The 22,916-nt window shown below is 46.8% G+C and overlaps 1 protein-coding gene and 1 long non-coding RNA gene across 2 annotated transcripts in view; one reads left to right on the top strand and one right to left on the bottom strand.

Annotated features, from left to right (window-relative positions):
• Positions 1–22,210, top strand: part of LOC143787840 (uncharacterized) — a 108,170-nt gene extending 85,960 nt beyond the window's left edge. Inside the window, exons 3-4 of the long non-coding RNA XR_013218483.1 lie at positions 19,709–19,797; positions 22,080–22,210. This is a non-coding gene — a long non-coding RNA (uncharacterized LOC143787840). The remainder of the gene's footprint in view (positions 1–19,708; positions 19,798–22,079) is intronic.
• LOC143787838 (uncharacterized) lies at positions 1,742–22,400 on the bottom strand. The gene is made up of 2 exons (XM_077276941.1): positions 21,818–22,400; positions 1,742–2,389 (listed from the first exon to the last, which is right to left on the bottom strand). Exons 1-2 carry the CDS (start codon positions 22,289–22,291, stop codon positions 2,285–2,287), a joined length of 579 nt encoding a protein of 192 aa, XP_077133056.1. The 5' UTR covers positions 22,292–22,400; the 3' UTR covers positions 1,742–2,284.
• Between the last annotated feature and the right edge of the window lie 516 nt (positions 22,401–22,916).

Here is a 22,916-nt window from a genome sequence, read left to right as displayed (position 1 = left end):
GATGGTAATGGTGGTGGTGGTGGTGGTGCTGATGGTCGTGGTGGTCCTGCTGCTGTTGATGATTGTACTGTGATGGTAATGGTGGTGCTGCTGATGGTGGTGGTGCTGCTGATGGTGATAATAGTACTGTGATGGTTATGGTGGTAGTTTGCTGCTGGTTGTGCTGCTGGTGCTGCTGATGGTACTGGTGGTGCTGCTGTTGATGGTGATGATGATAGTACTGTGATGGTAATGGTGGTGCTGATGGTGGTGGTGTGCTGCTCTTGATGGTGATGATGATAGTACTGTGATGGTGGTGTGTGCTGATGGTGGTGATGATGGTAGTACTGTGATGGTAGTGGTGGTGCTGCTGATGGTGGTGTTGCTGCTGATTGTGGTGGTGCTGCTGATGATGATGGTGGTGCTGCTGCTGTTGATGGTGCTGATGATAGTACTGTGATGGTAATGGTAGTGCTGCTGATGATGGTGGTGCGGGTGGTGGTGTTGCTGCTGATGGTTGTGGTGGTGTTGATGGTGGTGCTGCTGATGGTGGTGCTGCTGCTGCTTATGGTGGTGGTGCTGTTGATGGTGGTGCTGATGGTGGTGCTGCTGCTTGTGGTGGTGTTGCTGGTGGTGGTGGTGCTGCTGATGGTGGTGCTGCTGCTTATGGTGGTACTGCTGATGTTGGTGGTGCTGCTGATGGTGGTGCTGCTCATGGTGATGGTGGTCTGATGTTGATGATGGTGCTGCTGATGGTGGTGCTGCTGCTCATGGTGATGGTGGTCTGATGTTGATGATGGTGCTGTTGATGGTGGTGCTGCTGCTGATGGCGGTGCTGATGATGGCGGTGCTGATTGTGGTGCTGATGATGATGGTGGTGGTGCTGCTGCTGCTCATGATGATGGTGATCTGATATTGATGATGGTGCTGCTGATGGTGGTGTTGCTGCTCATGGTGATGGTGGTCTGATGTTGATGATGGTGCTGTTGATGGTGGTGGTGCTGCTGCTGATGGCGGTGCTGATGATGGCGGTGCTGATGATGGTGGTGCTGATGATGATGGTGGTGGTGCTGCTGCTCATGATGATGGTGATCTGATATTGATGATGGTGCTGCTGCTCATGGTGATGGTGGTCTGATGTTGATGATGGTGCTGTTGATGGTGGTGCTGCTGCTGATGGCGGTGCTGATGGCGGTGCTGATGATGGTGGTGCTGATGATGATGGTGGTGCTGCTGCTGCTGCTCATGATGATGGTGGTCTGATATTGATGATGTTTTCCCTCTTGCTCTGTTCCTGTATAGACATCAGTAATGTCTCTTCCTTTCCATGTTTGAGGTCAGTCGGATTTTTTTCTTATCTCTCTTCTTTGTCTCTTGAACCTGATAAACATTTTATTGGGTGGAAATGACTGGAACTTTACACTGTAGACAGCGTCCATAGTGACACTGGGTAATAAAGAAAACATTTTAGGATGTAGAAGAAGTAAAACTTGAGGCACGCACTGCATTATAACATCTTCCCTATGAATCTATTAAAAGCAGATACAATTAAGTGTAAAGAGGTGAGACATGTTGCAAACTGCGGCTGTGTTTATGGTCTTTACCAAGGGGAGCAGCGAGAGTAAAAAAGAAGAGCAACAACTGGAGACAAGTCCTATGAAAGTAAAAAACAATAGACGCCCCTGATAGCGAAAATATACTGTGTATACTTTTAGTCGTTTGCATTTGCATTTCAAAGTATTTGCAAGTATATCGCTACAAATGGCAGAAAATTGATTTTATTCACAAGACAACAAGGGATTAATGTATGAAATGTTCATCAATGACAAGAGCGACAATCAATGATAACTCACATAATGAGGAAGATTCATTACGGTATATCCAGCTTACAACCATCACATGTAGCCCGGTCCTCACTGACGGGTCACTGTCTACTGCAAGAACATCACCTTCTGCTGAAATACTCTGTGCCGCTGGGAGCGCTGCTATTTTCGCTTTGTAGCTCTCATCCTGTGACCTCCCAGTACATTAGCACTGCTCTCCTAAAATATTCTGTGCTGCAGAAGGACCCCACTTTGCCGGTGACTCTTCACTTGTTGCCTCAGTCTTATTAGTTGCTCCTAAAATTCCCATTATATAAAACATGGACGAGAAAAAAAATCAGTTATCGGTTTATATAAGAAGATTATTGATCACCCTGGTTTCTTGCTATAGAGAGGTCCTGGAGATTCCCTCCGCTTGTCGTGTTGGCACCACATGATTACTGCTCCTCTCTGCAATTTGCTTCCTTCAGGATCCCTGCTGTCTATCCAGTGACTTCACTGAGCTCCTGATCTTCTGCTGCTGCTGTTTTCTGACATTTGCAAAGAACAACGATAGCAAATATAAAGATGAGACCGAGGCCGACCATCTGCAAGAGAGAAGAAAAGGCTCAGATGCCGAGATGACGAAGTGCAGAGAATAACAATGATGACCAGTCACCCAGAGATCAGAAAATCTCTGCTAATTAAAATTTGTCAGATTCGTAAAAAATTTTCAGGAAATTTGATTTGCAGCAAATCAAAAATACTTCAAAGCCTCTGGTTACCCTGGAAAGACACGTATGTGTGATTGACATGCAGCAGCGCTACAATCATTCTGATCCAGCACCTGCTGGCTGGCTGTGTCCTCCCTGCCCGGCCTCACAGATACAGTGATTTCCCTATCTATCCTTCCTATCGATTAATGCTATATACTCTTCTTTTTCTCCTGCATTAATCTTCTTTGTTGTGCTGTCACACTATATGTACTTTATTTAAGTGATTAATGTCTTTCTTTTCATAGCTCTATTTCTGAGCTGTGATGTCCTCTCACTATCAAGATTCACTCAAAAATGTCTTCTGCATTCCCTGCCTGATGATTTTCTGCATTTCAAACTATAGGGTCATTTCTCTTGCGTTATTTATATTGACATCCACCGATCAGCCATAACATCAGAACCTGATGCAGTGAAAACACTGATTTTCCGGTGATGATAGCACCTGTCGGCGTGGGCAGGGATATATGCTCAGCATTGATTAATTTAAAATGGGAAGAATGGACAAAGGTAAGGATCTGAGAGCTACCACGAGGGTCATATAGTGAGCATGACTCCGTCAGAGCATCTAAAAACCAGAGCGAAAACAGCTTGTGTGGTGTTCCCGGTATACGATGGGTCTTGTGTGGTGTTCCTGGTATAAGGTGGGTCTTGTGTGGTGTTCCTGGTATAAGGTGGGTCTTGTGTGGTGTTCCTGGTATACGGTGGGTCTTGTGTGGTGTTCCCGGTATACGATGGGTCTTGTGTGGTGTTCCCGGTATACTGTGTATCTTGTGTGGTGTTCCCGGTATATGGTGGGTCTTGTGTGGTGTTCCTGGTATACAATGGGTCTTGTGTGGTGTTCCCGGTATACTGTGGGTCTTGTGTGGTGTTCCTGGTATAAGGTGGGTCTTCTGTGGTGTCCCGGTATACGGTGGGTCTTGTGTGGTGTTCCTGGTATAAGGTGGGTCTTGTGTGGTGTTCCCGGTATAAGGTGGGTCTTCTGTGGTGTCCTGGTATACTGTGGGTCTTGAGTGGTGTTCCCGGTATACGATGGGTCTTGTGTGGTGTTCCCGGTATACTGTGGGTCTTGTGTGGTGTTCCCGGTATACGGTGGGTCTTGTGTGGTGTTCCCGGTATACGATGGGTCTTGTGTGGTGTTCCTGGTATACGGTGGGTCTTGTGTGGTGTTCCCTGTTATTGCAGGATATTGTAGGGTGCCTTCAGTATACGGTGGGTCTTGTGTTATGTTCCCGGTATACTGTGGGTCTTGTGTGGTGTTCCCAGTATACGGTGGGTCTTGTGTGATGTTCCCGGTATACGATGGGTCTTGTGTGGTGTTCCTGGTATACGGTGGGTCTTGTGTGGTGTTCCCTGTTATTGCAGGATATTGTAGGGTGTCTTCAGTATACGGTGGGTCTTGTGTGGTGTTCCCGGTATACTGTGGGTCTTGTGTGGTGTTCCCGGTATACGGTGGGTCTTGTGTGATGTTCCCGGTATACGGTGGGTCTTGTGTGGTGTTCCCGGTATACGGTGGGTGTTGTGTGGTGTTCCCTGTTATTGCAGGATATTGTAGGGTGTCTTCAGTATACGGTGGGTCTTGTGTGGTGTTCCCGGTATACTGTGGGTCTTGTGTGGTGTTCCTGGTATACGGTGGGTCTTGTGTGATGTTCCCGGTATACGGTGGGTCTTGTGTGGTGTTCCCGGTATACGGTGGGTGTTGTGTGGTGTTCCCTGTTATTGCAGGGTATTGTAGGGTGCCTTCAGTATACGGTGGGTCTTGTGTTATGTTCCCGGTATACTGTGGGTCTTGTGTGGTGTTCCCAGTATACGGTGGGTCTTGTGTGATGTTCCCGGTATACGATGGGTCTTGTGTGGTGTTCCTGGTATACGGTGGGTCTTGTGTGGTGTTCCCTGTTATTGCAGGATATTGTAGGGTGCCTTCAGTATACGGTGGGTCTTGTGTTATGTTCCCGGTATACTGTGGGTCTTGTGTGGTGTTCCCAGTATACGGTGGGTCTTGTGTGATGTTCCCGGTATACGATGGGTCTTGTGTGGTGTTCCTGGTATACGGTGGGTCTTGTGTGGTGTTCCCTGTTATTGCAGGATATTGTAGGGTGTCTTCAGTATACGGTGGGTCTTGTGTGGTGTTCCCGGTATACTGTGGGTCTTGTGTGGTGTTCCCGGTATACGGTGGGTCTTGTGTGATGTTCCCGGTATACGGTGGGTCTTGTGTGGTGTTCCCGGTATACGGTGGGTGTTGTGTGGTGTTCCCTGTTATTGCAGGATATTGTAGGGTGTCTTCAGTATACGGTGGGTCTTGTGTGGTGTTCCCGGTATACTGTGGGTCTTGTGTGGTGTTCCTGGTATACGGTGGGTCTTGTGTGATGTTCCCGGTATACGGTGGGTCTTGTGTGGTGTTCCCGGTATACGGTGGGTGTTGTGTGGTGTTCCCTGTTATTGCAGGGTATTGTAGGGTGCCTTCAGTATACGGTGGGTCTTGTGTTATGTTCCCGGTATACTGTGGGTCTTGTGTGGTGTTCCCAGTATACGGTGGGTCTTGTGTGGTGTTCCCAGTATACGGTGGGTCTTGTGTGATGTTCCCGGTATACGATGGGTCTTGTGTGGTGTTCCTGGTATACGGTGGGTCTTGTGTGGTGTTCCCTGTTATTGCAGGATATTGTAGGGTGTCTTCAGTATACGGTGGGTCTTGTGTGGTGTTCCCGGTATACTGTGGGTCTTGTGTGGTGTTCCCGGTATACGGTGGGTCTTGTGTGATGTTCCCGGTATACGGTGGGTCTTGTGTGGTGTTCCCGGTATACGGTGGGTGTTGTGTGGTGTTCCCTGTTATTGCAGGGTATTGTAGGGTGTCATCGGTATACGCTGGGTTTTGTGGGGCATTGCTGGTATATGGTGGGGCTTGTATATTGTCATCATTATATGGTGGGTCTTGTGGGATGTTCCTGGTAAACAACTGTTCTTGTTGGGGTTTCACCTTTCAAAAGTGATCCATGGAAGGACACCTGGGTAATCAGTGAGATGGTTACTGGCACCCAACGATGATTGATATATGGGGGGGGGGGTGACAGCTGTCCGGTCTGAGCCCACAGAAAAGCAACTGTAGTTCTATTACTGATAAATGTTCTGGTGGCTGTGATAGAGCTGTGTGAGATCATGTGTCCTGCAACACTACAAACACTACACTACTGCTACACTACAGGACACATCTCGGTTTGATCCGTGGCTGGCCTCACCTATGTGCAACCAGGGCGCTCGTAAAGGGCTCTGGCCGACGGACATCAGAGGGGGCGCAGCAAGGAGAAATCATTAACTTTGCTGCTCCTTGCTGCTCCCGCACTGGGCTTCAGCCTGCAGGGGCTGGGGGCTACATTCCCCTCCCTCTGTGATTTCTGTCCTGTCTTTTTGGTCATCTGCTGAAGATGCTGCCAATCACCCAGTGCTCTCCTGGAGCCCCAGGGCTGAAAAGTCTTCCACATAGGTGAGAATAATGTGTAGTGTAGTATAGTGTATTATGTGTAATCTTTGTGTCATGTCTAGCGTGTAATATGATATAGAACATTACACTCTGTACATAACACACACACATACTGTATATATATATAGATAGATAGATAGATAAATATAATATATTACTCTATTCTCACAGGTGACTCCCTTCTTCAGGGAGTCACTGGTGATATTCACACTTTCCCTTGTGAAGGCTTGGAGCTATAGCAGTCGGCTAACCTCTTCTCTGGTGCCCTTGGAGGACGTTTAGTGTTATCTCTCTGGGGTTTGGACAAGTTAAGTTTCTGCCCCCTGGTTTGTCTCCCCTTTTGTCTTTAATGTACAGTGGGAACTGACCGATGCTCATCCCCCCCCCTTCCCTATTCAGGGCCTAGCTCTAGGGATATACAGGGCTTACAATTCCTGCTCGGCGATTGGTGTGGAACCAATATAGGGACAATACTGTAGGCAAGGTGCTATTACATCTGCCTGGGGTCTCCACTACCCCATTCCCTAGCGTTTGGGCTTCTTTCTCCTCATCCCTTCATGTTGCACTTAGGCTTCCCACATTGTGCGTGACAGCAGCACTCCAAGCAAGACAAAAATAAATTGACAAAAATGGACTTTATTGAGCCCAAATGGCAACGTTCTCGGTTCATAGAACCTTCCTCAAGCCATCTATCTATTTATCTATCTATCTATTATCTGTTATATATTATCCATCTATTATCTAGCTATCTATCAATCATCTATTAGCTATCTTTTATCTATCATCTCTAATAATAATAATTTTTATTGCGCCAACATATACCACAGCACTTTACATTTCAGAGGGGGCTTGTACAGACAATAAAGACATTAGAGTAACACATAATTCACCAGTTACTGGAGCAGTGTGGGTCCCGCTACAATCTATGATGTAATAGAGGAGACATGAAAGGGTGAATGGTAAAAAGGGGCTTATATTGTACAATACAGCCATAATATACTAACTAGGGTCTGCACATAATCTGCACGAACCGGTCAACAGCCAGTCTGTGTACAGTACAGACACGTAGGGATATTAAGTGCAGAGGGTGAGAACAGATGCTATGAGGATCATGATTTTGAAGAAAATTTTGTATGGGCCAAACGGGAATAGTTAGATAAGTGAGGTGAGGCGATCGGCCAGTCTAAAGATATGCATTTTTATGCCATGTTTAAAACTGTGGGTATTTTGGATTTATCGAAGCTTCCTGGGTAGTGCATTCCAGAGAATTGGCGGAGCACGTGAGAAGTCTTGAAGATGAGAATGGAATGTTCGGATTACTGATGATTTTAGTTTAAAATCATTAGCCAAATGGAGGGCACAAGTAGGGTGGTAGACTGAGACATGGAAGGAGATGTGGAGTGGTGCTGAACCGTGGAGAGGACGGGTAGGGTGGTAGATTGAGACATGGAAGGAGATGTGGAGTGGTGCTGAACCGTGGAGAGGACGGGTAGGGTGGTAGATTGAGACATGGAAGGAGATGTAGAGTGGTGCTGATCTGTGGAGAGGACGGGTAGGGTGGTAGACTGAGACATGGAAGGAGATGTAGAGTGGTGCTGAACCGTGGAGAACTTTGTGGGTGAGAGTGATAATTTTATATTGAAGTCTATTAGATGGGCAACCAGTGCAATGACTGGACAAGGTGGAGACATCATTGCAGTGGTTGGAAAGGAATATGATCCTGGCTGCTGCATTCAGGACGGATTGGAGATGGGAGAATTTAGTAAGTGAGAGAGACTGATCAGTAGAGAATCAGTAGTCCAGAAGAATAAGAATGAATAAGAGTGTCAGGAAGAGTTTTTGCAGAGTCAAAGGTCAGAAAAGGTCTAATTCTAGAGATGCTTTTGAGGTGTAGGTGACATGAGTAAACGAGTGACTGACTCTGGGGAGTTAAGAAAAGATCAAAATCAAGGGTGACAACAAGACAGCAGGAGTAATGATGGAGTCACACATGGAAATAGCAATATCGTGCAAAGGTAGGTTAGTGGAGGGAGGAAACACAAGGAGTTCAGCTATTTGACAAATTAATTTTTTAAATAGAGGGAGGACATAATGTTAGAGACAGCGGAAAGACAATCTCTGGTGTTTTGTAGTAATGCAGGTGTACTGTCAGGTGATGAGGTATATAATTGGGTGTCATCCGCAGGAGTGGAGTGATGCTGTGAGCGAAGTTCCCTTTCCATTGATTTCCTTGCAGTGGGCTTTGGGAAAATGGCCGCTGGAGGCGGCGCATGTGCAGATTGAGATATTGGGAACAAAGATCAAGGCCCGCAGCCTCGCACCGCTGGGTCACCCCCCCGTCCCAGCATGGGGTCAGCGGCAGTGACCCTGCCTCCTGTGACCCCACTGCCGTTGCCCTCGGTAAGCTACTTTTGCATTATACGAAGCACCCCCATTTTCCTCCAAAGTTTTTGGGAAAAAAGTTTCTTATAATCCGAAAAATACAGTATACAAATAAGTCAAAATCAATTTTTGTAGGCTCTAAAAATCATTGTCTCCTGCCCTCGTTCATATCCTGGAAACCTTGGTAAAATCAGTAGGATGGGGCACGAAAAGGCAATTTTACACAGTATATCATTTAGGCTAAGGCCGGCCCTGGTCCGCTCGATCAGCCGTGAGATGCGCTCAAAAACCTATGTGAGGCAGTGACAGATGTTATTTGCGAGGGTCACTATGTGTCCCCCAGGATGCGCATAGAAGCGTATTGAGGCCGCTGCAGTGCATTGCAGTCACAGATATACCTGTAATATAAATAAAAGTAAGTTTGCTCTTGGACAAGCTATTTGCCCAAGGCAGATTTAAGAAAACCCGGCATGGGTTATTATTTTTGGAGCAAACTACAGGATGGTAGTGGGGCAGTTCACTCCCTCCTGCTGGGTCTTACAAGTGGCCCATAGCCATAGATTCCATTTAAAACCCTGCATCAAAGGGTAGGTTGTGTCAGTCTTGGTCAGGATGGTATGGTGCTATGATCTTGATGGTAATGCATTGGTGGTGGTAGTGTCAGGCTGTGTATCTGCTGGGGGCATTACCATCCAGGTGTGCAGCTGCTGCTGGTGGTAGTGTCAGTATATGCAACTGCTGCAGCTGGTAGTGGTGGTAGTGTCAGGGTGCGCTGCTGCTGCTGGTATTGTCAGGGTGCATGACTTCTGCTGGTGGCGGTAGTGTCAGGGTGCACGGCTGCTGCTGATGGTATTGTCATGGTGCATGGCGGCTGCTGTTGGTGGTAGTGTCGGGGTGCCTGGCTGCTGATGGTGCTGTTAGTGTCAGGGTGCACAGCTGGTGGCGGTAATGTCAGGATGCACAGCTGGTGGCGGTAGTGTCAGGATGCACAGCTGGTGGTGGTAGTGTCAGGGTGCACGGCTGGTGGTGGTAGTGTCAGGGTGCACGGCTGCTGCTGGTGGTATTGTCATGGTGCATGGCAGCTGCTGTTGGTGGTAGTGTCGGGGTGCCTGGCTGCTGATGGTGCTGTTAGTGGTTGATAGCCGTAGGCACTACTATTGGGGGTGGTGCGCAAGTAGGTGCCCAAACCGTATATCTTTGTAGAACAACTTGGCACACACGTGATATGATGCAAAATGTGATTTTAATAAGAGAGTACATACACCAGGACGTTTCGGTCATAGACCTTCTTCAATGTACCTCTCTCTGAGAGATGACAAGTGAACGGATCTTTGGGCAAAATACCCCTTAGGCTATCCTGTATAGATCTGCTCGGTCTGTGCGCTTGTAAAGCACTAGTGGTTTCCTGCACTGGACGCGGCATCCACCGCTTGTCCTCAGTGGGACAAGCGGTGGATGCCGCGTCCAGTGCAGGAAACCACTAGTGCTTTACAAGCGCACAGACCGAGCAGATCTATACAGGATAGCCTAAGGGGTATTTTGCCCAAAGATCCGTTCACTTGTCATCTCTCAGAGAGAGGTACATTGAAGAAGGTCTATGACCGAAACGTCCTGGTGTATGTACTCTCTTATTAAAATCACATTTTGCATCATATCACGTGTGTGCCAAGTTGTTCTACAACGATGGTGCTGTTAGTGTCAGGGTGCCTGGCTGCTGATGGTGCTGTTAGTGTCAGGGTGCACAGCTGGTGGTGGTAGTGTCAGGATGCACAGCTGGTGGTGGTAGTGTCAGGGTGCACGGCTGCTGTTGGTGGTATTGTCATGGTGCATGGCAGCTGCTGTTGGTGGTAGTGTCGGGGTGCCTGGCTGCTGATGGTGCTGTTAGTGTCAGGGTGCACAGCTGGTGGTGGTAGTGTCAGGATGCACAGCTGGTGGCGGTAGTGTCAGGATGCACAGCTGGTGGTGGTAGTGTCAGGGTGCACGGCTGCTGCTGGTGGTAGTGTCAGGGTGCACGGCTGCTGATGGTGGTGGTATTCTCAGGGTGTGCAGCTGTTTTGCTTCTTTTTTCTTATGGGTGATATAGCTGGTTGAATAGATGTATAACTTCAATAAACAGAAGCCAAATTTTGTGTTTTCTTCTATCCTTATTTTATATGAAAATTAGTTGGATGATGTCATAAATGACATTTACATGAGACAAATTAGCAAAATCTAAACATGTAAATGCATCTCAGCACATGGTGGATAATAATAGAAAAGTAACACCTGCATATAGAACACACAGAATCCACAATAATTATCCGGCTGGTGTCACTTTCTCATTGTGATATGATTCAACTTATCGGCATCATAGATGCTGATACAGTTGAAAGCAGTGATGGAAGAGAGAGTGTCAGCTGATGCTCCCTCTCCCCTTACTCCCCCTCTGCTTGTGACTTGGGGCGCGCGATAACGTCACTTCATTGTGCGCCATGCTGTGCCAGCAGTGGAGCCAATGAGAACTGAGCAGCAGAGCCTGGAGCAGCAAGGGGAACAAGTAGGAGAGGTGAGTGTTGTGCAAGTGTGTGTATGCATTATTGTGTATGTGTAGGAGTGCGAGGGCTGCATTATACTGTGTGTGCCCGTGTTTGCACTATACTGTGGGTTGGGAGGGAGCTGCGCAATACTGTGTGTTGGGAGGAGCTGTGCTGTACTGTGTGTTGGGGGAACTACACTATACTGTGTACTGGGAGGGCGCTACACTGTTGTGTGGGTTGTAGTGGAGCTGCACTATACTGTGTGTTGGGAGGAGCTATACCGTACTGTGTGTTGGGGGAACTGCACTATACTGTGTGGGGCGGAGCTGCGCAATACTGTGTGTGGGGAGCTGCACAATACTGTGTGTTGGGGGAGCTGCACAATACTGTGTGTGGGAAGCTGCACTATACTGTGTGTTGGGGAGCTGCGCTATACCGTGTGGGGAGCTGCACTATACTGTGTGTTGGGGGAACTGCAGTATGCTGTGTGTTGGGGAGCTGCACTATGCTGTGTGTTGGGGGAGCTGCACTGAAGTGTTGGAGTGGAGCTGCACTATACTGTTTGTTGGTGGAACTGCACTATACTGTGTCTTGGGGGGTGCTGCACTATGCTGTGTGTTAGGGGAGCTGCACTGTACTGTGTGTTGGGGAGCTGCACTATGCTGTGTGCTGGGGGAGCTGCACTATACTGTGTGTTGGGGAGCTGCACTATACTGTTTGTTGGGGGCTGCACTAAACTGTGTTGGGGGCTGCACTATACTGTGTGTTGGGGGAGATGCACTATACTGTGTGTAGGGAGCTGCACTATACTGTGTGTTGGGTGTTATGACCCCAGTGGACAGGGTCTCAGAGGAACGTGTAAGTCTGCAAGATACAAAAATCCAGCTCATAGGGCTGTGGTAACTGGGTTGACCAAATAGCTACTCCTAACGCCAACACTAGAAGTAGCCGGGGATCATGCCTACGGTGATCGCTAGATGACTCGCGCCAGCCGGAGAATCTAACTACCCCTAGGAGAAGAAAACAAAGACCTCTCTTGCCTCCAGAGAAAGGGACCCCAAAGCAAGATACAAGCCCCCCACAAATAATAACGGTGAGGTAAGAGGAAATGACAAACACAGAAATGAACCAGGTTCAGCAAAGAGAGGCCAGCTTACTAATAGCAGAATATAGCAAGATAACTTATCTGGTCAACAAAAACCCTATAAAAATCCACGCTGGAGATTCAAGAACCCCCGAACCGTCTAACGGTCCGGGGGGAGAACACCAGCCCCCTAGAGCTTCCAGCAAAGGTCAGGATACAGATAGGAACAAGCTGGACAAAAATACCAAACAAAACAAAAGCAAAAAGCAAAGAAGCAGACTTAGCTTGAAAAACAGGAACCAGGATCAGAGGACAAGAGCACAGCAGATTAGCTCTGATTTCAACGATGCCAGGCATTGAACTGAAGGTCCAGGGAGCTTATATAGCAACGCCCCTGAACTAACGGCCCAGGTGAGGATATAGGAAAAGACAGACGCTCCAGAGTCAAATCACTAATGACCACTAGAGGGAGCAAAAAGCAAAATCACAACAGTACCCCCCCCCTTAGTGAGGGGTCACCGAACCCTCACCACGACCACCAGGGCGATCAGGATGAGCGGCATGAAAGGCACGAACTAAATCGGCCGCATGAACATCAGAGGCGACCACCCAGGAATTATCTTCCTGACCATAGCCCTTCCACTTGACCAGGTACTGAAGCCTCCGCCTGGAGAGACGAGAATCCAAGATCTTCTCCACCACGTACTCCAACTCGCCCTCAACCAACACCGGAGCAGGAGGCTCAGCAGAAGGAACCACAGGCACAACGTACCGCCGCAACAAGGACCTATGAAACACGTTGTGGATAGCAAACGACACAGGTAGATCCAGGCGAAAGGATACAGGATTAAGAATTTCCAATATCTTGTAAGGACCAATAAAACGAGGTTTAAATTTGGGAGAGGAAACCTTCATAGGAACAAAGCGGGAAGAAAGCCACACCAAATCCCCAACACGTAGTCGGGGACCCACACCGCGGCGGCGGTTGGCAAAGCGCTGAGCCCTCTCCTGTGACAACTTCAAGTTGTCCACCACAAGATTCCAGATTCGCTGCAACCTATCCACCACAGAATCCACCCCAGGGCAGTCAGAAGGTTCCACATGACCCGAAGAAAAACGAGGGTGGAAACCAGAGTTGCAGAAAAACGGCGAAACCAAGGTGGCGGAACTAGCCCGATTATTAAGGGCAAACTCAGCTAACGGCAAGAAGGTCACCCAATCGTCCTGATCAGCAGAGACAAAACACCTCAAATAAGCCTCCAAAGTCTGATTAGTTCGCTCCGTCTGTCCATTAGTCTGAGGATGGAAAGCAGACGAAAACGACAAGTCAATGCCCATCCTACTACAAAAGGATCGCCAGAATCTGGAAACGAACTGGGATCCTCTGTCTGACACAATATTCTCAGGGATGCCGTGCAAACGAACCACGTTCTGGAAAAACACAGGAACCAGATCGGAAGAGGAAGGCAGTTTAGGCAAAGGAACCAAATGGACCATCTTGGAGAAGCGATCACATATCACCCAGATAACAGACATGCCCTGAGACACCGGAAGATCAGAAATGAAATCCATGGAGATATGTGTCCAAGGTCTCTTAGGGACAGGCAAGGGCAAGAGCAACCCGCTGGCACGAGAACAGCAAGGCTTAGCTCGAGCACAAGTCCCACAGGACTGTACAAATGACCGCACATCCCTAGACAAGGAAGGCCACCAAAAGGATCTGGCCACCAGATCTCTGGTGCCAAAAATTCCTGGGTGACCTGCCAACACCGAGGAATGAACCTCGGAAATGACTCTGCTGGTCCACTTATCAGGCACAAACAGTCTGTCAGGTGGACAAGAATCAGGCCTATCAGCCTGAAATCTCTGCAACACACGTCGCAGATCAGGAGAAATAGCTGACAAGATAATACCATCCTTAAGAATACCAACAGGTTCAGCGACTCCAGGAGCATCAGGCACAAAGCTCCTGGAAAGAGCATCGGCCTTCACATTCTTTGAACCTGGTAAATACGAGACAACAAAGTCAAAACGGGAGAAAAACAATGACCAGCGGGCCTGTCTAGGATTCAGGCGTTTAGCAGACTCGAGATACATCAGATTTTTGTGATCAGTCAAGACCACCACACGATGCTTAGCACCCTCGAGCCAATGACGCCACTCCTCAAATGCCCATTTCATGGCCAACAACTCCCGATTGCCCACATCATAATTTCGCTCCGCAGGCGAAAACTTCCTAGAGAAAAAGGCGCAAGGTCTCATAACAGAGCAACCAGGGCCTCTCTGCGACAAAACGGCCCCTGCTCCAATCTCTGAAGCATCCACCTCAACTTGAAAGGGAAGCGAGACATCAGGCTGGCACAAAACAGGCGCCGAAGTAAACCGACGTTTCAACTCCTGGAAAGCCTCCACGGCAGCAGGAGCCCAATTAACCACATCGGAGCCCTTCTTGGTCATATCCGTCAAAGGTTTCACAATGCTAGAAAAGTTAGCGATAAAACGACGGTAGAAGTTAGCGAAACCCAAGAACTTCTGAAGACTCTTAACTGACGAGGGCTGAGTCCAATCAAGAATAGCTCGGACCTTGACTGGGTCCATCTCCACAGCAGAAGGGGAAAAAATGAACCCCAAAAAGGGAACCTTCTGTACACCAAAAAGACACTTTGAGCCCTTGACAAACAAAGAATTTTCACGCAAAATTTTAAAGACCATCCTGACCTGCTCCACATGCGAGTCCCAATTATCAGAAAAAACCAGAATATCATCCAGATAAACGATCAGAAATTTATCCAGATAGTTCCGGAAAATGTCATGCATAAAGGACTGAAAAACTGAAGGGGCATTAGAGAGCCCAAAAGGCATCACCAAGTACTCAAAATGACCTTCGGGCGTATTGAATGCAGTTTTCCATTCATCCCCTTGCTTAATGCGCACAAGGTTGTACGCACCACGAAGGTCTATCTTGGTAAACCACTTGGCACCTTTAATCCGGGCAAACAAGTCAGACAACAGCGGCAAAGGATACTGAAATTTGACAGTGATCTTATTTAAAAGCCGATAGTCAATACAAGGCCTCAAAGATCCGTCCTTTTTAGCCACAAAAAAGAATCCCGCACCAAGAGGGGAAGAAGACGGACGGATGTGTCCTTTCTCCAGAGACTCCTTGATATATGAACGCATAGCGGTATGTTCAGGTATCGACAGATTAAACAGTCTTCCCTTAGGAAATTTACTGCCTGGAATCAAATCTATTGCACAGTCACATTCCCTATGAGGAGGCAATGCACTGGACCTGGACTCGCTAAAGACATCCTGATAATCAGACAAGTACTCCGGAACTTCCGAAGGCGTAGAAGAAGCAATAGACACAGGCAGGGAATCCTCATGAATACCACGACAGCCCCAACTAGACACTGACATAGCCTTCCAGTCAAGGACTGGATTATGGGTCTGTAACCATGGCAGCCCCAAAACAACCAAATCATGCATTTTATGTAGAACGAGAAAACGTATCACCTCGCGGTGTTCAAGAGTCATGCACATGGTAACCTGTGTCCAATACTGCGGCTTATTTTCTGCCAATGGCGTAGCATCAATACCCCTAAGAGGGATAGGATTTTCTAATGGTTCAAGAATAAAACCACAGCGCTTAGCAAATGAGAGATCCATAAGACTCAGGGCAGCACCTGAATCTACAAACGCCATGACAGGATAAGATGACAGTGAGCAAATCAAAGTTACAGACAGAATAAACTTAGGATGCAAATTACCAACGGTGACAGGACTAACAACCTTAGATATACGTTTAGAGCATGCTGAGATAACATGTGTAGAATCACCACAGTAGTAGCACAAGCCATTCCGGCGTCTATGAATTTTCCTCTCATTTCTAGTCAAGATTCTATCACATTGCATCAAATCAGGTGTCCGTTCAGACAACACCATGAGGGAATTTGCGGTTTTTCTATCACATTGCATCACATCAGGTGTCTGTTCAGACAACAACATGAGGGAATTTGCGGTTTTGCGCTCCCGCAACCGCCGGTCAATTTGAATAGCCAGGGACATGGTATCATTCAGACCTGTGGGAATGGGAAAACCCACCATAACATTCTTAATGGCCTCAGAAAGGCCATTTCTAAAATTAGCGGCCAGTGCACACTCGTTCCAATGTGTCAGCACGGACCATTTCCGAAATTTTTGGCAATACACCTCAGCCTCGTCCTGGCCCTGAGACATAGCCAGCAAGGCTTTCTCTGCCTGAATCTCAAGATTGGGTTCCTCATAAAGTAAACCGAGCGCCAGAAAAAACGCATCAATATCAGCCAATGCCGGATCTCCTGGCGCCAACGAAAAAGCCCAATCCTGAGGGTCACCCCGTAAGAATGAAATAACAATTTTTACTTGTTGAGCAGAGTCTCCAGACGAACAAGGTTTCAGGGACAAAAATAATTTACAATTATTCCTGAAATTCCTAAACTTAAATCGGTCTCCTGAAAACAGTTCAGGAATCGGAATCTTGGGTTCAGACCTAGGATTTCTGGTAACATAATCTTGTATACCCTGCACACGAGCGGCAAGCTGGTCCACACTTGTAATCAAGGTCTGGACATTCATGTCTGCAGCAAGCTTAAGCCACTCTGAGGTAAAGGGGAAAAGAAAAAAAAAAAATGAGAGAGGGAAAAAAAACCCTCAAAATTTTCTTTCTTATAATCCCACTTCTGCAATGCATTAAACATTTAATACTGGCCTGGCATACTGTTATGACCCCAGTGGACAGGGTCTCAGAGGAACGTGTAAGTCTGCAAGATACAAAAATCCAGCTCATAGGGCTGTGGTAACTGGGTTGACCAAATAGCTACTCCTAACGCCAACACTAGAAGTAGCCGGGGATCATGCCTACGGTGATCGCTAGATGACTCGCGCCAGCCGGAGAATCTAACTACCCCTAGGAGAAGAAAACAAATACCTCTCTTGCCTCCAGAGAAAGGGACCCCAAAGCAAGATACAAGCCCCCCACAAATAATAACGGTGAGGTAAGAGGAAATGACAAACACAGAAATGAACCAGGTTCAGCAAAGAGAGGCCAGCTTACTAATAGCAGAATATAGCAAGATAACTTATCTGGTCAACAAAAACCCTATAAAAATCCACGCTGGAGATTCAAGAACCCCCGAACCGTCTAACGGTCCAGGGGGAGAACACCAGCCCCCTAGAGCTTCCAGCAAAGGTCAGGATACAGATAGGAACAAGCTGGACAAAAATACCAAACAAAACAAAAGCAAAAAGCAAAGAAGCAGACTTAGCTTGAAAAACAGGAACCAGGATCAGAGGACAAGAGCACAGCAGATTAGCTCTGATTTCAACGATGCCAGGCATTGAACTGAAGGTCCAGGGAGCTTATATAGCAACGCCCCTGAACTAACGGCCCAGGTGAGGATATAGGAAAAGACAGACGCTCCAGAGTCAAATCACTAATGACCACTAGAGGGAGCAAAAAGCAAAATCACAACAGTTGGGGTAGCTGCACTATACTGTGTGTGGGGGAGATGTGTTATGCTGTGTGTGGGGGCTTCATTATACTGTTTGTGTGTAGCTGCCAGTATACTCTGGGGGGGTGCATTATAATGTTTGTGTATGGGGCTGCAGTATACTGTGTGTTGGGGGAGCTGCATTATGCTGTGTTTTGGGGGAACTGCACTATACTGTGTGGGGAGAGATGTGTTATGCTGTGTGTGGGGGGCTTCATTATACTGTGTGTGTGTAGCTGCAGTATACTCTGAGGGGACTGCATTATACTATGTGTGGGGGCTGCACTATACTGTGTGTTGGGGGAGCTGCATTATGCTGTGTGTTGGGGGAGCAGCACTATACTATGTGTTTGGGGGAGCTGCACTGTACTGTGTAGGGAAGAGATGTGTTATGCTGTGTGTGTGTTTGTGTGTGGGGCTTCATTATACTGTGTGTGTAGCTGCAGTATACTCTGAGGGTGACTGCATTATACTGTGTGGTGGGGGGCTGCGCTATACTGTGTGTTGGGGGAGCAGCACTATACTATGTGTTTGGGGGAGCTGCACTATACTGTGTGGAGGGGAGATGTGTTATGCTGTGTGTTGGGGAGCTGCACTGTAGTTTGTGTTGGAGTGGAGCTGCACTATACTATGTGTTTGGGGGGAGCTGCACTATACTGTGTGGAAGGGAAATATGTTATGCTGTGTGTGGTGGGGGCTTCATTATACTGTGTGTGTAGCTGCAGTAAACTCTGAGGGGGACTGCATTATAATGTGTGTGTGGGGGGGCTGCATTATTCTCTATGAGTGGGGCTGCAGTATACTCTGATGGTGGGGTGCAGTATACTGTGAGGGGGGCTCTATTATACTCCATCAAGGACCATGGGGAGTGCAGTATACTGTATGGTAGCTGCATTATACTGTATCGAGGACTATCTGTCCCCATGATTCTTCCTTAGCAAATATAAAGAAACTCGGGAACAGGCGTCTAACAACTTCAATGCCGTTGATCACGCTAGTTTAACGGCCTGAACTCTGCACCTGTAAATACAGCGAAATGTTTGCGTGATGTGGACTGTGAGCATTTGGCGCCCCAATTTAAACTTTTGCCCAGGGCTCCACTTTCTCTAAAACCGGCCCTGACTTCACATAGAAACCTCTAGAGAAAAAAAATGCACAGTTCAGCAACGTCTTTAGACCATAGGGGGTGCAGTTCTCATGAAATCACATCCACTTTGCTTGGACAGATAAACAGCTAAATTTCTGTCCAAATAAAGTCTGCAGAAAAAAAAGCAGAAAAAAATGCAGCATTTACACTACATGTGAACACAGCCGAAAGGTCCAAACAAAGAGGAATTGATTTAATGAAAACTCCATCCACTGTGTGTCTAAAGACGCTGCTGAACTGTGTGTTCTGGTGCATTCTTTCTCTATAAGCTTCTACGTAGAGCCTGAAAAAATGCATTCAATAAATATGTTGCATTTTTATGAGCAGAATCAAAACTATTCTGTACTATTAATAAAACGTTAGAAACGCGGCTTCACATCTGCACCAAAAATGCATCAAATAAAGGACAAAACAAAAAGAAACAGAAGCTCAGCAAACACGCAATATTCAGAGAAGATTGTTAGGGTATGTGTCCACGTTCAGGATTGCATCAGGATTTGGTCAGGATTTTTCATCAGTATTTGTAAGCCAAAACCAGGAGTGGAACAATCAGAGGAAAAGTATAATAGAAACATATGCACCACTTCTGCATTTATCACCCACTCCTGGTTTTGGCTTACAAATACTGATGAAAAATACTGACCAAATCCTGATGCAATCCTGAACGTGGACACATACCCTTATGGTGTTGTGTGATGTGGAGGTGGAGGCAGCATTTACGCTACATGTAAACTCAGTGTTACATTTTTATGACTTTTATTAGGGTTTTAGTGGAGAAAACAAATCCGTCACGCTATTTTTTACACTATTTACTAATCACTATAAATAATCTGATGGCTATGGTGTGTGGGTCATTGCGATTATAGGGGCACCAAATATGTCCATGTTATTTGCTCCTTTGTGATGTTTTTTTAAATTTTTTTAAACAAATTAAAAATTACATTATTGTGATTGTTTTTCATCATTTTTTAGCAATTTTGTAGGAAGAGAAAAAAATCTGATTTTTATTTTTCTTCTAGAATACAGGGACGTAGAAATACATTGCTATGTGAAGATGCATCTCTATGTACCAGTATGCATTTGACAAGCCACAAACTAGATTGTGAAGGTAAGTACAAAAGAGACTCTTCAGGTCAAAGAGATCTATTTAATACAGCATGCAGTTTATAGTGTGAAATTTCATGACAAATCTACCTTAATGAACATCTCCAGACTACTGAACTCTTGTGGCCATAAAGAAATCTCTAAATGGGTTTGAGTAAAGCGCTAGCAAAATGTCTTCTCCACAATAAAGTACTGGAAATAAAAAGATCTCAATAAGTATCTGGTTTAAAGTAGTAACCCATGTTGGGGATACATTCTCTTTAATCACTGCCCACTTGTCAGTGTAATAGTGCGAAGCTGGAGAATCGCAGAGTTTGTGTCCTCTTATCACCCCTCAATCCAAAAATTCTAAAAATAATCCTTAAATTATATGTACACAAAAATGGTCACATACACACAACTTGTCCTACAGGAAAACACCCAATAAATTTACATTGATGAAAAGTAGAATAGAAAGGGGGGATGAAACTAAAGACAATCACAGGGTCCAAAATTGTGAAAAAATCTAAAATTGCTTTATTGTAAACATATGACAGGCAAGGATATGTGTGAACAAACATGTGCTAACACAAACTGTATACTGGGAGCACATTGGACCACAGGGTAATCCACAAAGCTAGATAAATATATAATAAAAGATATGGCGGTACAATCCAGAATATAACATTATGGCAGCACCACCATATCTTTTATTATATATTTAAAGGGAACCTATCACCCCGTTTTTTAAAAATTAGATAAAAATAGTGTGAAATAGGGGCAGAGCTGGGCTTTACATTAGTGCCTTTTCGGTGCCTTTACACCCCCGTTAGGCTGCCGAAATACCTTTGTGAAGTGGCCGTTTTGTCCTGTCACTCAAGTTGGTCAGGTCGGATGGGCGTGGTCACAGCGCCGTTTCTCCCCCAGATCAGGCTCATCATTACGTTGGTGGCGTAGTGGTGTGCGCATGTCCAAGGTCCCGAATCCTGCACAGGGGAGTGAAAATAGCAGCGATGTCCGTTATTTCATTGGTGGTCGGTGGGCGCGGCCATCTTGCTTTGGCCGCGCGTGCGCAGAAGCGGCGCTCTGCTGGCCGCGGCCTCAGGAAAATGGCCACGGGCATCCGCGCGTGCGCAGATGGCTATCGCGGCGGCCATTTTCGTGAAGCCGAGATGCGAACTCTGCTTCACGAAAATGGCCGCCGCGATAGCCATCTGCGCACGCGCGGATGCCCGTGGCCATTTTCCTGAGGCCGCGGCCAGCAGAGCGCCGCTTCTGCGCACGCGCGGCCAAAGCAAGATGGCCGCGCCCACCGACCACCAATGAAATAACGGACATCGCTGCTATTTTCACTCCCCTGTGCAGGATTCGGGACCTTGGACATGCGCACACCACTACGCCACCAACGTAATGATGAGCCTGATCTGGGGGACAAACAGCGCTGTGACCACGCCCATCCGACCTGACCAGCTTGAGTGACAGGACAAAACGGCCACTTCACAAAGGTATTTCGGCAGCCTAACGGGGGTGTAAAGGCACCAAAAAGGCACTAATGTAAAGCCCAGCTCTGCCCCTATTTCACACTATTTTTATCTAATCTTTAAAAAACGGGGTGATAGGTTCCCTTTAACTAGCTTTGTGGATTATCCTGTGGTCCTGTGTGCTCCCAGTATACAATTTGTGTTAGCACATGTTTGTTCACGCATATCCTTGCCTGTCATATGTTTACAATAAAGCAATTTTATATTTTTTCACAATTTTGGACCCTGTGATTGTCTTTAGTTTCATTTCCTCCCAACCTTCTCTTTGAATTTGTTTGACAATCCGGGGTATTGAATTGAGGGTATATATAGGTCTAAACTGTTACTCTACTTTTAAGGGATATTGAGATTGGTATTTACCTCTATCTAAACCCTCAAAAGTACAAATTCCTGTCACTAATCTTCTGCGTTATTGATGAAAAGTAGTTGTTACAGTGTTACGAAGTTCTTCACAGTTCCTTGGACTCCATCTTATCTCTGGATCCTAGCGAGATCCTGTCTTACCTGAATGATCTGCAGGATGTGTTGCTTCACTGTCGTCGTGATCACATTAGATTCAAATAAACAATGAATGTATCTTCCATCAGTGATTAATATGAGGATCCAGAAGATGGGAACTCTGAATCTCATTACAACCTTATACCAATACTCAGAAAAGCAGGAGCAGCACTTTGTGCCGCAGCATTCACAGTCTATGCAATCCTGGTAGGTGCAGGGACCTTGTTCAATGTTTGACACAATGCTTCGTGTTCCACACCGATTACAGCACCAGCAGGAACAGACGAAGACGCAGAGGATGGCCGTGGTACCAATAATAAACGTCAGACTGTACAAAATTTGAAGCCATTTGATATTGGGGCAGACAAACTCCGTTTCCATGAGTTTCTCTAAGCCAAGAAGTATCAAAGCAAGGAGAGGAGCTCCGGCCAGGTCAACGTTGGATCGGATGATCTTAGCGAGGTCTTTTGGTTTCTGCATTTCAGTAGGTAACGCTCCCACTTCTGTGCCTGGAACTGTAATGTACCAAGGTTATAAAGTTTACTTTCACTTTACAGAAGCTGATTGTTTCTTTATTGGGTGTAACGGACTGTAAAAACATGAAGACAAAGGAGTATCGGAGCAACTGAAACATAACAATACCATCATTAGTAATAACATTACAATTCTTAGTTTATCTGAGCCTTTCAGAATGAACATTTAAGGTACCTTCACACGAAGCGACGCTGCAGCGATAGCGACAACGATGTCGATCGCTGCAGCGTCGCTGTTTGGTCGCTGGAGAGCTGTCACACAGACCGCTCTCCAGCGATCAACTATGCCGAGGTCCCCTGGTAACCAGGGTAAACATCGGGTAACTAAGCGCAGGGCCGCGCTTAGTAACCCGATGTTTACCCTGGTTACCAGCGTAAAATCTAAAAAAAACAAACAGCACATACTTACATTCACGTCCCCCTGCGTCCACTTCCTGACTGACTGAGCGCCGTACAGTGAGAGCAGAGCGGTGACGTCACCGCTGTGCTGCTTTCACTTTCACTTTGCGGCGCTGAGTCAGAGGAGGAAGCAGACTGCAGGGGACGCAATGTGAGTATGTGCTGTTTGTTTT

The sequence above is a fragment of the Ranitomeya variabilis genome, chromosome 8, assembly GCF_051348905.1.
Source record: "Ranitomeya variabilis isolate aRanVar5 chromosome 8, aRanVar5.hap1, whole genome shotgun sequence".
In the NCBI taxonomy this organism is placed as follows: domain Eukaryota; kingdom Metazoa; phylum Chordata; class Amphibia; order Anura; family Dendrobatidae; genus Ranitomeya; species Ranitomeya variabilis.
Note: the sequence above shows the minus strand (reverse complement) of the source record. Positions and strands in the feature narration are given on the sequence as shown.

Coding starts and splice junctions, on each gene's coding strand:
- LOC143787838 (XM_077276941.1), bottom strand. CDS start 22,291: ATGCAGAAACCAAAAGACCTCGCTAAGATCATCCGATCCAACGTTGAC. Junction 2,390..21,817: donor ACATCCTGCAGATCATTCAG/GTAAGACAGGAT, acceptor TCTCTCTTGCAG/ATGGTCGGCCTCGGTCTCAT.